Source organism: Cherax quadricarinatus, chromosome 66 (genome assembly GCF_038502225.1).
Source record: "Cherax quadricarinatus isolate ZL_2023a chromosome 66, ASM3850222v1, whole genome shotgun sequence".
NCBI lineage: Eukaryota > Metazoa > Arthropoda > Malacostraca > Decapoda > Parastacidae > Cherax > Cherax quadricarinatus.
This window is the reverse complement of record NC_091357.1, coordinates 569,718-586,889: the sequence shown is the minus strand read 5'-3', so window position 1 is coordinate 586,889 and position 17,172 is coordinate 569,718. Positions and strand designations below refer to the sequence as shown.

General features: G+C 38.4%; 1 protein-coding gene across 1 annotated transcript in view; it reads right to left on the bottom strand.

The window, feature by feature from the left end:
* Positions 1–17,172, bottom strand: part of LOC138854657 (keratin-associated protein 16-1-like) — a 154,055-nt gene that overhangs the window by 107,752 nt on the left and 29,131 nt on the right. Inside the window, exons 2-5 of the mRNA XM_070099016.1 lie at positions 16,004–16,240; positions 11,069–11,308; positions 7,710–7,946; positions 3,045–3,281 (exon numbers count right to left, since the gene is read on the bottom strand). Of these exons, the coding sequence (XP_069955117.1) occupies positions 3,045–3,281; positions 7,710–7,946; positions 11,069–11,308; positions 16,004–16,240 (951 nt within the window). The remainder of the gene's footprint in view (positions 1–3,044; positions 3,282–7,709; positions 7,947–11,068; positions 11,309–16,003; positions 16,241–17,172) is intronic.

The following is a 17,172-nucleotide window of genomic DNA, read 5'->3' as shown; positions in this document are numbered from 1 at the left end:
GTAAGATTAGGGACAAGATTGGCCGACTTAAGAGTAATTCTGGTCAAATCACTGAGAGTGATAAGGATATGTGTGAAATTCTAAATACCTATTTCCTCTCAGTTTTCACCCAGAAAAATACTAGCGATATTCCTGAAATAATAGATTATGTAGAACAGGATGATAATAAACTATGTACGATTGCGATAACTAGTGACATGGTCCTCAGACAAATAGTGAAACTGAAACCTAACAAATCCCCAGGCCCTGATGAACTGTTTGCAAGGGTGTTAAAGGAATGTAAAGAGGAACTTAGCATACCTCTGGCTAATCTTTTTAACATATCACTACAAACTGGCATAGTGCCTGATAAGTGAAAAATGGCAAATGTAATACCTATTTACAAGGCAGGTGACAGGTCCTTGGCTTCGAACTATAGACCAATAAGCCTTACCTCCATAGTAGGAAAATTTATGGAATCAATAATTGCCGAAGCAATTCGTAGCCATCTTGACAGGCACAGACTGATTAACGAATCTCAACACGGTTTTACAAAGGGGCGTTCCTGTCTTACGAATTTACTAACTTTTTTCACTAAGGTGTTTGAGGAGGTAGATCATGGTAATGAATATGATATTGTGTATATGGACTTCAGTAAGGCTTTCGATTGAGTTCCACACCAGAGGCTATTGAGGAAACTTAAGGCACACGGGATAGGAGGAGAAATTTTTTTCTGGGTAGAGAGTTTGCATAAATGGGGAGAAATCAGAATGGGGGCACGTCACAAGCGGTGTTCCTCAGGGGTCAGTGTTGGGCCCATTGTTGTTCACAATTTACATAAACGACATAGATGAGGGAATAAATAGCGACATAAGCAAATTTGCTGATGACACCAAAATAGGCCGTCCAATTCATTCTAATGAGGACACTAGAGCACTCTAGGATGATTTGAATAGACTGATGCAATGGTCGGAGAAGTGGCAGATGCAGTTTAATATTGACAAATGCAAAGTTCTAAACGTTGGACAGGTAAATAACCATGCCACATATAAACTAAATAATGTAGATCTTAATATTACTGATTGCGAAAAGGATTTAGGAGTTCTGGTTAGCAGTACGTTAAAACCAAGACAACAGTGTATTAGTGTTCGCATTAAAGCTAACAGAATTCTTGGCTTCATATCTAGAAGTATAAATAATAGAAGTCCTCAGGTTGTTCTTCAACTCTATATATCCTTGGTTAGGCCTCATTTAGACTATGCTGCTCAGTTCTGGTCACCGTATTACAGAATGGATATAAATGCTCTGGAAAACGTACAGAGGAGGATGACAAAGATGATCCCATGTATCAGAAATCTTCCCTTTGAGGATAGACTGAGGACCCTGAATCTGCACTCTCTCGAAAGGCGTAGAATTAGGGGGGATATGATCGAGGTGTATAAATGGAAAACAGGAATAAATAAAGGGGATGTAAATAGCGTGCTGAAAATTTCCAGCCAAGACAGGACTCGCAGCAATGGTTTCAAGTTGGAAAAATTCAGATTCAGAAAGGATATAGGAAAGCACTGGTTTGGTAATAGAGTTGTGGATGAGTGGAACAAACTCCCGAGTACAGTTATTGAGGCTAAAACGTTGTGTAGTTTTAAAAATTGGTTAGATAAATACATGAGTGGGTGTGGGTGGGTGTGAGTTGGACCTGACTAGCTTGTGCTGCTGGGTCTGGTGCAGTGCTCCATCCTTGAGTGGAGATGATCAGACTGGGTGGGTCATTGGGCTAATCCGTGGGGGACATGGACCTGCTCCGCATGGGTCAGTAGGCCTGTTGCAGTGTTCCTTCTTTCTTATGTTCTTATATTTAAGACATTCTGTAAAACTTCAACTCTGCTAAATTCTCTGAAATCATGTAGCTAAAGAAACAATTATCTTATTTAATAATGAAGAACTTTCACTGCATGTACAATAATTATCTGTTAATTAGTAATTAATTACTGTTGCTTGCAGCTGCAGCCGTAATAATCTGCATAACAATGGGTTTTTTGCCCAATAAATGTCACTTTTCTCTTTATAAATACTGTATAATGCTGAAAAAATATTATTATTTTTATTAATTCACAGTAATACTGGGAACGCCTTCCAGGTATACTCCATGCAAGAAAGGTATACAATACCGACAAGATGAAAGTTGATAAATTAGACACATGTGCAACTCTTGGGTATCTTTATTGAGGAAACGTTTCGCCACACAGTGGCTTCATCAGTCCATACAAAGGATAAACTTGAAGAACAGGAGGAGAATGAGGTAATCAGTCCCTCAACCTTGAGTCGATGTGCTCAGTCTATCAATCTTGAATAGAATACGGCATATGAGCGGAGAAGCAGCTTATAAACCGTATGGCAGGAGAGGTGCAGCAGTCATAGGTCGTGTCACATTTGTCCATTGTGGAAGTAGGTCGTACCCAAAGGTTAGGCAAGCGAAGAAATCCCAAGTATGGACTGATGAAGCCACTGTGTGGCGAAACGTTTCTTCAATAAAGATACCCAAGAGTTGCACATGTGTCTAATTTAACAACATGTCGATTCTTTGAACCATTCATCTACAAAGATGAAAATTAAGACACATGTGCAACATCTGGGTATCTTTATTGTAGACGTTTCGCAATCCTATGTTTTTATCAATACAGATTCTAGGACATAACTAGAAGAAAGTAGAACTATATACCAAAGATGTGGTATTCAGTCCCTCAGCCTTGGAGTTGGTGTGAAGAGCACCGTGGGTGTATAGATTTTGGAGCACAAGCAAGGAAGCTAACGCCACTGACGCCTACATAAGCGCCAGTCTCCTTGGCTGTGCACCAGAATCTCTACACCCACGGTGCACTTCACACCAATTCCATGGCTGAGGGACTGATTACCTAATCTTTTGTATATTGTTCTACTGTGTTCTAGTTATGTCATTGACTCTGTATTGATAAACCAACTGGATGGCGAAACGTCTACAATAAAGATACCCAGATGTTGCACAAGTGTCTTACTTTCATCAGGTATATTCCATGTAAGGTACTTACTGTTACAGCACATACAGTAATCTCCCGAACAAGAGCTGTTTTCCAGTGGATCGGAGCATAATCTGGAATCTATACAAACACCAGGACACTTAGAGGAGTCTGGACATACAGCTTGGCGCAATGTACAACACTTGCAGCCAGAGTCACCGCAACTTTCTGGTTCCTCACGCTCATGACTCAGGCAAGTGTCTCGACACATCCCTTCACCATTATCGCAGAAAAGCTGAGCATTACACTCTGTAAAAAAAAAATTTGCTGAGATTACAGAGCATATTTGTTGAAGAGTACAGAGCATAATATTTGTTGAAGAGCACAGAGCATAATATTTGTTGAAGAACAAGCGCGACATATTTGTAGAACTCAAGCATCTTCTTTCGTGTGCTTCCCTACAGAGACGTTTATTGCTTCTTAAACATACAGCAGTATCAGATTTCTCCGTCACCTGTTTAGAGAAGTATGACCATTGTTCCTCCCTAAAGATGAATACCGGTTGTTTATGTTGATTGAATTTGCCAAAGTGGGTAGGCCCACTATTTAGAAATCCCCGAAAAAGAAACTTTAATGGTAACCTGATTTTTTCATTTTCTTTGGTTTTGTTCCTCCAGAATTTCGTTTAAATTTCGCTTGTAACACGAGGACACCAGGTAACCTGAATTTTTTTTCTTTTCTTTTGGTTTTTTCTTTCTCCAGCATTTTGTTTTAATTTCGCTTGTAACAGAAGCCCTGAGGCCAAGATTCTGGAAACTGAGACGTGCAGGTGTCCTATGACCAAAGTTGTAGAACCCATTCCTAGCTATTTGAAATGGATCCAATAATTGCTAGAGCCCTGGATGGCTTACCTACAAACATTCAATTCGACGACGACAGAGAGTGAAATTCAAGAGCGTAAATGCAATCTCGCCATTTTTATGTGTAAAATAATGAGAAATTTTAATTCACGTTTAATTACGCTAAATATATTTTGGTTTACCACTCCTGGATGACTTCAAAATTTAATGGGTGATGTATCTATGGCTACGACAGTTTAACATGACTCATGAAAACGTAATAACACGACAGTTCAGTTTACATGCTGGCAAATTTATCAATACACTAACATTTTTAATCTTAGAGTCGTCGGAACAATGAGGAATGCCTTTTTTGACTGTCTTCAAATTTACAGCCTTGGTGTAAGTTCAATAAAAGTTTCTCGTTGTTATTGGGCTCCACTAATACCATTGTGCCAATTTTATTAAATAGTAGTGATGTTTCCATTCCACAAATAACGAATGTCTAGTTTTATTGGTTTCAAAAATATTTATGCTGATTTCATTCCATAAGAAGAAAGATGTCCTATAATTTTATACTCTTTAGTCACAAAATTTGAAATTTTAGTGGAACTGTTAAAAATATTTGATCCAATAGATTCTGGGCAGTTACTGGAGAATTCCTTTTATTACAGTCTTCAATTATAAATTATAAAATTTCAGTATTATTAAATAAACGGAATATCATATATTAACTAGAAAATGTCTCTCTTGGCCTCATTTATAATTATTATAATCATGGGGGAGCCCCTGTGGGGGCGGAATGGAAGGTATTCAGGTTCAATTCAGGGAACTGGAAAACGCATCCAATTCCCTAGATCAAGAGCCCCTCACCAGCGTCAAGGAACCTCCATTGAGGGGTCTTGGCTTCAAACATTTAAGTGTTGGTGGATTTTAAATGGAAATATATTATTAACGAATCTAAGCTTTGTTCGTGCCAATTTACTAATTTCGTGGTACTGATTATATATAATTATCAATCTGATTCTCGCAAAAAATAACAAAAAATCTTTTTTTACGAGGATTGTAGATAATTTAAAATATAATTTATAAACAGAAAACTGAGAAATGTTGATAACTCTGGTTTGTATATATATTTTTTTTATTTTTATTGATTTAATGAACCCTTAAATACTGTACGACTTATACCTGAGCAGACACACTCTGAAATTAATTTTTCTTAGTTTTTCTACCTAAGTTTTTGTTTATAACTTGAGAACTCCTTATCCTATCGGTTTCAAGTGATCAACTGTTAGTAAGTGAAGGTTCATGGAACAATTATAAAGTGCAGTTGTCATCTGCTTACTTATAAAATAGATGGTTGCTGAAATTGGTTTCCATTAGATACGTTCACAAAACTTCTTTAGAAGCACATCAAAATTTTAACAATGTTGAATCCTACATAGACTAGTTGTTGTTAATTAAAAAGGCACAAAACCGTGGCTGGAATACACAAATAACCCACACATAGAAGAGAGGAGCTTACGACGACGTTTTGATCCGACTTGGACCATTTACAAAGTCACACTATGGCTTTGTAAATGGTCTAAGTCGGACCGAAACGTCGTCATAAGCTCCTCTCTTCTATGTGCAGGTTATTTGTGTATAAGTTGGTGTTGTTAATGGAGTGTGTAGGTGCCATTTAACTACTTTTAATCAGGAAATGCTATAATATTGTTTCATAATTTCTCATTATTTCTTCATGATGCAAGTGAATGGCTGTATTTCCTTCTTAGGATCGAGTCTCGGTGCCTCCCATTACAAATGTGCTACATGACCTCTGCTGGTTAAATTTCTCCCCTAATTAATATTAATCATTAATGATTCATCTAGTCTGTAGGTGCAAATTTTCCGGTCAGATTTAAACGTTTTATGCTGCTGCGTTTTCCTCTAAAGAAACTTAACCTTGCTTTTAATTGTATAAATTTTTATTGTGACAATTTTAATTAAAAAAAATATTATTTTTTTGGTGAAATAACTGGAGAATGTCTCTTTTGATCAGAAACATGTCACAAATTGGACTTATTGGGTTATTCATAGTTAACTTTGCATAATGTATTTTATGGGCAAATAAAATTTTGTGCTGTCAAGACTAATATAAAAAAATGTATGTTATGGGCCCAAAACTTACGTAAACTTGCATCAGTATTCACATGGATTCATAATAACTTTAATCATAAACATTTACTAGTCTTACCTAGAGAAAAGTTTTGATTCATGTTGGCCGGTGAAGCTCCAAATTTATCTTCATGTATACAAATATATCTAGTTGGATGAATCTAATTGTAGTCAGCTGGTCCAGTGGCTTAAGTACTGGCCTGGAATTTTACGACTCACCATGGGTTCAAACCCCATCCGTAGTCTGGTTTGTTTGCAATCGTGTTATTACGATTTCGTGAGTCATGATGAGTGAATATTTAAATATTGGCTTTCACACAATAATTTACGAGTGCCTCTTGTGACTGGATTCACCCATCAACCATCAAACTTGAAGTTCTGTTATAGGTTATATGATCTATGCAAGATAACAAGAGAGATTCACCCATCAACCATCAAACTTGAAGTTCTGTTATAGGTTATGATATGATCTATGCAAGATAACAAGAGAAAGCCGTCTTAACTTGGCATCAAAACTACAGTTTCTTAGTGGAAAACTTGAATTAATTTTAGGCCGTGTAAGTTTAATTTTCCATTTTAATTCATGAAAATGGGATATTGTTCTCCACTCTTCATTTGAATCAAATCTTTACTAATATTTCCGTGCTGCACGTGACATTATTCCTTTCGTTTACACTGGCGAACAGGAGGTGCGGGTTAAGTTATACAGAGCTACCTTTCTCGGATCGCACAGCGACCTAATAACAGCTAATACTGTTAATGTTTATCTACAAACATCTGCTGCTAAGAAGCGTAGATCCACTGCTCTCGCTAAGGTTCAGTTTAAGGGATAACTGGGTATATGCCCTTTAAAGGGTTTGTACCCAGTTATCTTCTTAAGGGGCGTGTTGTGCAGAATAAAGGCTGTGTGGGGATTTCACGACTGGGTAGGGTTAGTGGTTCCTGTTTCAATTAGGAATGGTAATTTACTACGTAATTTACTACATAGAGGTGAAGTCGCCCTCCTCACTGCTGAAATGTGACTGTCTTGGAATGCCGTAGGCACCCGCTTGGTGGCCCAAAAAGAGGGCCACGGTAGTGCCCAGCGCGCATATTATGTAAGGTTTCCGGAAAATGACGATATTCCCACACCTGTACCCAGTTATCCTCTTAAGGGGCTTAAGATTTATTTTCCAACTAAGATGATTTTTCTCACCGCTGTTACAATGAGTATTGTATCTTCTGCACCTGGTAAAGGGATTTTCGCCGCTACTCTTGCTAAGAGACGAGTACTGTCAACAAACCATACCCCCGGCCGGGATTGAACCCGCGGTCATAGAGTCTCAAAACTCCAGCCCGTCGCGTTAGCCACTAGACCAGCTAGCCACAATAAGATTCATCCAACTAGGTATATTTCTACACCATAGGAAGGTTAGCACAGGCACCTCTGTGACCACAAATGCAAGTTTTTACAGACGAATCTCCAGCTAGCGTGGCCGTGACGAACTCTAGCTCAAGTCCCTTCACTGCCGTCAACATGACTCAAGAAATCGTAATGACACGATTGCAAATAAACCATACCCCCGGGGTATGGTTTATTTGCAATCGTGTCATTACGATTTATTGAGGCACTGTCAACAAGAAATAATAAACAATAAACTAAACACTTTAACGGAAAAATTCTAATTTATTACTATAGTTACACATGTTATTGACAGGCAAATGAATATTTTATAGGTAACAATGGGAAAAAATTACTCACTGTCACAACAAATACAGCCGTTTCCGTTGCAATAGGAGTTATTTAAAGGCTTCTTGCATTTTCTGGAGTCCATGCATATTCCCGGGCAGTTCGAGGAAGGTGTACATGTTGCTTCACGAAGTGTGCAACACTTGCAATCAGAGTCACTACAGCCCTTCTCCAGTTCTCGCTCTTCAGTGTGGCAAGACTCTCTGCAGACACCATTATCATCATCACACAATTGCTGCGTACCGCACTCTGTTGAATAATAAAGCCAGCATTACACATCTTGCTGTGTTAGCATAAGAAAAAAAAGTCACACTTTCGTCTGCATCTTCAACAATTCACATTTAATCCATAATTTGAACAGGAACTTTTAAAGTACAATACGGTCCATCCTGGACTAATTCTACTTACAACAGAGAAGAGCATAAAGAGTAGTATAAGGCGGAGAAAATGTTAAGGTCAGGTAAAGTCAAGTATATCATGAAAATTTGACCTTTCAACAAAAAGTCACTTTTAGAACACGGCATCAGTGAGGGTAAAAAAGTGAGAGACAGTTCTGAGAGGAGCAGAAAATGCTGTACATCAGAACATAACGACGGAACGAGACTCAAGAAATCGTAATGACACGATTGCAAACAAACCATACCCCCGGCCGGGATTGAACCCGCGGTCATAGAGTCTCAAAACTCCAGCCCGTCGAGTTAGCCACTAGACCAGCTAGCCACAACAAGATTCATCCAACTAGGTATATTTCTACACCATAGGAAGGTTAGCACAGGCACCTCTGTGACCACTTGCATTTGTGGTCACAGAGGTGCCTGTGCTAACCTTCCTATGGTGTAGAAATATACCTAGTTGGATGAATCTTATTGTGGCTAGCTGGTCTAGTAGCTAACGCGACGGGCTGGAGTTTTGAGACTCTATGACTGCGGGTTCAATCCCGGCCGGGGGTATGGTTTATAACGACGGAACACTGCAGCAGACCTACTGGCCCAAACTAGGCATGACTGTCTCTAAACCAGCCTTTTCTGGGAAATATTGGTGCAAGTCTGAACAGAAGTACGACCCAGGTTACAAGAAGTGGTACATTAGTTAAGTGAAAAGTAAGTTTAATATCCAAATGACTGACCAATTTTGCTGACATGCATACTATGCAAGGTATTGAAAATAATGAGGATAGTGATAGAGTACCTGATATTCTATGACAGTCATTAAAGTGAGACTAGGAAAGACAGGAATCAATGGATTGTGTTGTCACCGACCTCATAAACGCATTCCATAATGATTCCCACAAAAGACTGGTAAAAATTTAAGGTGCAGGCAGGAATAACAGTGAACGTCCTCCAGACGATAAACAAATATTAATCTCAATCTTAAAATAATGAATCAGGAAACTATGTACTGTGCCAAAACAAAAGCATTCAGCTAAACTCACAAACTAGTATTTAGTCAAGCCATAATGCCAACTTACCTCATAATTTGTAATATTTTAAAACAAAGAATTAAACTAAGTCTGCCCGAAATGCCTAGCCATGCTAGGTGTTCTAGTGGTACCTCCAGACGATCAGGCAGGAATAACAGTGAACGTCCTTCAGACGATCAGGCAGGAATAACAGTGAACGTCCTCCAGACGATCAGGCAGGAATAACAGTGAACGTCCTTCAGACGATCAGGCAGGAATAACAGTGAGCGTTCTCCAGACGATCAGGCAGGAATAACAGTGAACGTCCTCCAGACGATCAGGCAGGAATAACAGTGAACGTCCTCCAGACGATCAGGCAGGAATAACAGTGAGCGTTCTCCAGACGATCAGGCACGAATAACAGTGAACGTCCTCCAGAGGATCAGGCAGAAATAAAAGTGAACTTCCTCCAGACGATAAAGCAAGAATAACAGTAAATGTCCTCCAGACGATCAGGCAGGAGTAACAGTGAACGACCTCCAGAGGATCAGGCGGGAATAACAGTGAACGTTCTCCAAAGAATCAGGCAGGAATAACAGTGAACGTCCTCCAGAGGATCAGGCAGGAATAACAGTGAACGTCCTCCAGACGATAAGGCAGAAATAACAGGTAACATACTCGTGACGATCAGGCAGGGATACCAGGGAATGTATTCAGACGATCAAGCAGGAATAACAGGGAACTTATTCTGAACGATCAAAGAAAATCTTAGTGGACAAAATCAAATTGCGATTGTTCAATAAGTAACGTCAGAAAAAGCAATGTCCGAAAGGTAATGTAACAAGGGGAGTTCTGCAAAGGTCAGTACCAGGACCTGTACAGTTTCTCGTGTATGTGAATGGCATACGAAGTGGGAGTTAATCAAACGGATCTCTGTTAGGTGATGATGTAAAACTAATACTGAGGATACAAACAGATGAGTACGGGGTCAAGTTGTAAATATTGATAAATAAGGGGTTGCTTGAATTCATCTACAGCAAATGCGAAGTTATGAAGATCAGGGAAGGGGCCAGAAAACAGTTTAGGGAGTATAGAGTCGGGGGACACTGGCTGCAGGCATGACTCCTTGAGGTAAGAATAGTTCGTAGCACTTCGCAAGAGGCTCACCTAAACCGAATAACCTATGCAGCCAATGCTTCTCTGGCCCTTTACACAATATATGTCTGGTCCCTCGTAGAGTATGCAATACCAGTATGGAACTCACACCTAAGAAAGCCATTCTAGTAACAGGGGAGAGTGCAGATGTAAGCAACGAGACTAGTTCTAGAACTAATTGTTATGAGATATGAACATTGCTAACGGAAATTAATCTAACGACATTGGAGGGCATAAGAACCAAAGGAGACATAATAACAACATGCAAAATTCTTAATAGAACTGAGGGGGTAGATAGGAATAGGCTGTTTGAGAAGCGAGAAACAGGTATTCGAGCTGACAACAGGAGATTAAAGACGCAGATGAGCCACATAGTTTTAAAAACAGGTGCGATAGAATCTACGAGACTTCGAGGGAGAGATTCTGCCTAGCTGCAAGTTGACAAGCCATGCCAGGAGCTAATAATCGACCCTCAAGCTACACATATAAGTGATAATATGAGTGCACACACACAAACACACACACACACACACACACACACACACACACACACACACACACACACACACACACACACACACACACACACACACACACACACACACACACACACACACACACACACACACGCACACACACACAGTCACACACTACCTCGTAGCGACTAGTGAAGAGGGGTCCCAGGAGCTATGAATCAACCCATGCAAGTACAATTAGGTGAGTACAGTAAGGCGAATACACACACACACAAATGTGGCATAAAACCTGTGCAGAATTTTGCAATCAATCATTTTATAAGTATCATTGACATACTTACTGTGACAACACACACAGTCTAATCCCGAGCAGAAGTTGTTCACCAGTGGATAATGACATGTTCTTATATCCGTGCAAATGCCAGAACAGTTGGAAGAAGAAGGACAGTCGGCGAGGCGAGATGTACAGCACTTGCAGCCAGAGGTCCCACAGTCGCCGTCCTTCACCTCACGTTCCTCATTGAAGCAAAATTCTCTGCAAACTCCTAAGCCGTCGTCACACACAGGGTTGATACTACACTCTGTTGGCGATAAATGCACGACGCGTGAAATCGTAATGGCACGACTGCAAACCATACCACGGGCGGGGTTAGAACCCGCGATCAGAGAGTCTCAAAACTCAATGTACGCCAATACTCATGCTTCCAGTGATTAAAAAATATAGCGAAAAGTGCTTTGCCTATTGTGAGTAATTATGTTCCTATGAGGAATATAGTAACACAACACTCCCGTTACATCTTGTTTTGAAGCTTGAGACACTTATGCAACATATGGGAATCTTTACTGAGGAAACGTTTTGCCACACAGTGGCTTTATCAGTCCAATAGAAAGCAGAAAGGTTTAAGGATAGGAGGAGCTTGAGGTAATCAGTCCCTTAGCTTGGAGTCGATGTGTTCAGTCCATCAATCTTGTAGAATGTGGGACTGATTACCTCAAACTCCTCCTCTCCTTACACTTTTCTGCTTTGTATTGGACTGATGAAGCCACTGTGCGGCGAAACGTTTCCTCAATAAAGATTCTCATATGCTGCATAAGTGTTTCAAGCTTCAAGTTGTCAGTTTTTTAAACCATTTATCACATCTTGTTTTGTTAAATAATTAAAAAGCCATCACGGAGACCCCCACCTTTTCTCCCCCTCGTTCCTCTATCTCTATTTCTTCGTTAAATTTGCCCTTTTCCAGTGTAAGGGAAAAACTACTTTGTGAGATGGTAAGTCTTAAGCGACAGTAATTGATGCTATAGTGGAAGGAAACCTATGAAGCTCCCGTTACTGATGAACTTTGATGGAATATGTTCACAGTTCTGGTCACCGTATTACAGAATGGATATAAATGCACTGGAAAACATACAAAGGAGGATGACAAAGTTGATTTTATGTATCAGAAATCTTCCCCATGAGGATAGACTGAGGCCCTGAATCAGCACTCTCTAGAAAGTCGTAGAATTAGGGGGGATATGATTGAGGTGTATAAGTGGAAAACAGGAATGAATAAAGGGAATGTAAATAGCGTGCCAAAAACATCTAGCCTAGACAGGACTCACAGCAATGGCTTTAAGTTGGAAAATTTCAGATTCAGGAAGGATACAGGAATGCACTGGTTTGGTAAGAGTTGTGGATGAGTGGAATAAACTCCCCAGTACCGTCATAGAAGCTAAGACGTTGTGTAGTCTTAAAAATACGTTAGATAAATGCATGAGTGGGTTTGGGCGGGTGTGAGTTTGACCTGACTAGCTTGTGCTGCTAAGTCGGATGCCGTGCTCCTTCCTTAAGTGAATATGACCTGACCTGACTAGGTTAAGGCATTAGCTGGGAAGAGAATTGGACCTGCCTCTCATAGGCCAGTAGGCCTGTTGCAGTGTTCATTCTTTCTTATGTTCTTATGTCTCATTGTCCTACGGAAGTCTACTCTTACAGTTCAGGTTGACAAATTTCGACACTTTGTATGAGCCCCATCCTGCGCAATGAAATATGAGAGAGAATCATACTTTGCTTTTGTCCCCATTGTGTAACTATCATAAATAAAAAGGGTAACAGCACACTGCTCATGTATCCAATCTTTGTAGATTAAAAAATACATTATCCAGATTGTGGAATATTTTGACCGCAGTATGTGGTATACAAAATGAATACCGTATTTTACTGCGTCGAAGACGGTATTTTTCCCCAAAATAAATCTCAAAAATAGTATTTGACCATACAGCAGATGTCAAATACAGCATTAAGTAACTTGGAACGCGAAAAAATGATAAACCTATGGAATGGGAAAAGGAAAAGGAAAAATGCGTATTACATATAGTTTAGAAAATGTTGAAATGAACGATTCAAGAAACAAATAAATGTTTAAAATCTTCGATAACAACTCAGGAAGATAAGAGTTATATATCTCTGATGATAATGGTTGAGAGTGACACAGGAAGACATGAACAGTCATAGTAACACGGCAAGGTAAAACACTTGTGAATAATCGATGATAACTACACAGGAAGAGAAAACAAGTGAAAATAATTACAATGAGCAAAAACCTCCACTTAAAAAAAAAAAAATATTAAAATGTTTTAAAAAGAACATCTTTTTAACACATGTCCATGACAAAATTGATCTACTTTATTTTACTGTATTAATACATGGAGATCACAAGTTCACGCCTCCAAAAATAAATTAAATTGATCATACATATATATATATATATATATATATATATATATATATATATATATATATATATATATATATATATATATATATATATATATATATATATATATATATATATATATATATATATATATATATATATATATATGCACGTAGTACCTTCTCCACTCGGCCAGATCCCAGAGAAGTATGGGTGCCTAGCCGAAGCTAAGCAGTCACTCTCATACCCTGGGACAACAGGCCAGTGATAGGTCATTTCATCAAATTCTGCCACATGCAGTGAACAATGAAAAAGATTTTGAAATGCTTAACAATTCGTGAACAGGCCAAATTGCTTACAAACATTATCTATCAGTCCACAGAAGGATTCTCAAAGCCACCTTCCTGAATGCTGGCTTCTTTGGACCAAATTGCTAGCTTAAGCTGGGCGCCCAAGTACCGACCAGTGTGGTTCAGTGAGCAAAGTACTGTGTACCTCGTCCCAAGGCTTGTAGGTTCTAGTCTTCTTTTGCCTGAGATCAATGTTTGTGAATATTTCGCTTGTTATGCGAATTTTAAACAATGTAAAATCTCTTTCAATGGTCGATGCATGCAGGGGATAAGATGAAAAACTGAAAGCCACCTTCCTGATTGCTGGCTGCTTCGGACCAAAACGTTTCATAAGCTGGGTGCCGAAGTATTGACGAAAGTGGTTCGGTGAGCAGAGTACTGCGTACCTAGTTCCAAGGTTCGTAGGTTCGAGTCTTCGGCCTGAGAATAATGTTTGTGAATATTTCACTAGTTCTGCGAATTCTAAACACACACACATATATATATATATATATATATATATATATATATATATATATATATATATATATATATATATATATATATATATATATATATATATATATATATATATATATATATATATATATATATTATCAAATCCTGCTACATGCAGCAAACAGGCGAAATTATTTACAGACATTGTCTCTACGTCCACAGCAGGACTCGAACCTGCAAACTCTGTAACAAAGTTCACAGTGCTTTTCCACGGAGTCAGACCCCAGATAAGTATGGGCATCTAGCCGAAGCTAGACGATGTTACCCTATACTCCGGGGCACCAAGCTTGTTTTCAAAGTTATTTCATCAAATCCTGCCACATGCAGTGGACATGATAGATAAAAATTGCACAGTTTTGCGTCCAGTGGGCTAGAATTTGTGGGACCGGGTTCTCAGTTTGTTCTGGTTCTAGAACTGCACTACTATCATTAACACCTGTACCAGAATCACCACCACCAGCTATTTCTAGAACTGGACCAACACTTTCCCCAGAAGCAGACTCTTGCTCTACTAAATTTGCGATTGTGGCTGTGATACAAGCTGTAGCCAAGTCTGCAGTGGGAGGCTGAGCAGGGTGGCATTCATAACACTTTGGGAAGATGGTAAAAAGGGTACATACTATTGTTTCTTTGAATTCTCTGTTTCTCAACATAAACAAGTATTATAAAAATGTCTAAATTTAACATCTAAACTTTAATAAGAACCAAATACAGATAATTCATCATACTTGGTAAGCAGAATTACGTTTGTATTAGATTTAATGCATTATTCTTCTGAAAATTTTATTGACTTTATTTTTCCCCAAAACAAGAACAGACACACCAAGAATTCCTTTAATAGAGATAAGATAAAATATCTTGAAAAAAAATGCCACAGCCGGAACTCTTGGGAACTTGACAGATGAATTCAGTTGACACCAACGATGATTAACAGGAAAAAATAGGTGTCCCTAATTTTTCTGTGGTGAATCTTCTACTGACATTGTGTCGAAGGACGCTTAACGCTTCTGTATAACAGATTCGTTTTTCATAAACTGTGCCTTTGTACACTAATACTTAAGTCAAAATGGGATAGCATTTTCGTATGTGTGATATTAGGTGGAGTTACATAATGGACACAGTCCCTGGACCCATTATATGCCTCTGTAATCTGTAAATACCTTTGTAACTTCTCGTGATTGTGACCAGATCTACCTGTAGTTCATTACCCTTGTAACTTGCTCAGCTATGAAAACTTTGAGGCACAGTCCCTGGACCCATTATGTACCTTTGTAATCTTTTGACTACCAGCCACTGGATGGGTATGGAGTGCATAATAAAGATATTAAACTAAAAATGGAGTTATGATTGTCGTCACTTAGGAGTTACTCTGTCTTTACAGGCTTGGATGGAAGCTTTTTAACTTTTACAATATTACAGTACATTAAGTACTCCTAGACGACCAGTATCTTAATGCTTTTATTCAACAATATTAATAACCTCAACTCGAAAGCCTATAATGATTAAAATAACCTGATTTTATTATATTACCAACGACAGGGACTAAATGCTTGTTTTCTGATGTGATGAGAATTGTATTTCCTTCGTCAATTTTGTTATAACCAGTCAAATTGATTCTACCCCAGACACTTAAACATAAGTAAAAAAACAAACTTAACAGTATTCTTACTGAATTATATTCCCTGTCAAATATAATTTTATTAAACGAAACAAACAAAAATTCACTACTTACTATCACAGCAAATACAGTCAGGTCCTGTACATCTGTAATTTGTTAGCGGGTTATTACAGAGTTCAATGTCCATACAAATGCCTGGACAATTGCCGGAGGGAGGACATCTGGCCTTGGGTGGCGTACAACATTTACAGTCAGCACCCAGGCATCCTTTCGCCTCCTCAATCTCGAAACTGTGACAAACTTGTCTACACATTCCATAGCCTTCATTACACATCGGTTGGGCATTACACTCTGTTGAAAAATGTTAAATACCTGTATTAATTACTTGTTAACATGATTTTAACCAAAGTCAAATATCACTGATGGATAATCATTCTTCGATGAATCAACATAAATGAATAAAACACACTGTTTTCAAGAAGTACCCTGCCTTGAAACTCTGCCCTACGTTAATGGATCGTCCTGCCTTGATGAATTACCCAAACCTGGTGGATCACCTTGCATTGATGAATTACCCTAACCTGATGGATTGATAGTTAAGCTTCCTCTGACGGATTATCTTGCCTTGACACATTACCAAGGAAGAATAGATCACCATACCTTTATAGATTATCCTCTGTTGATGGCTCAACCACCCTTGATAGCTTGTCCTTTTTTGTCTCATGAACATGCAAGATTTCAGGTACGTCTTGCTACTTCTACATACATTTAGGTCACACTACACATACATGTACAAGCATATATACGCACACCCCTCTGGGTTTTCTGCTATTTTCTTTCTAGTTCTTGTTCTTATTTATTTCCTCTTATCTCCATGAGAAAGTGGAACAGAATTCTTCCTCTGTAAGCCATGCGTGTTGTAAGAGGCGACTAAAATGCCAGGAGCAAGGGGCTAGTAACCCCTTCTCCTGAATAAATTACTAAATTTGAAAAGAGAAACTTTTGTTTTTCTTTTTTGGGCCACCCTGCCTTGGTGGGATACGGCCGGGTTGTTGAAAGAAAGAACATATATATACACATATATATATATACATATATATATATATATACATATATATATATATACATATATATATACATATATATATATATACATATATATATACATATATATATATATATATATATATATATATATATATATATATATATACATATATATATATATATATATATATGTATATATATATATATATATATATATATATATATATATATATATA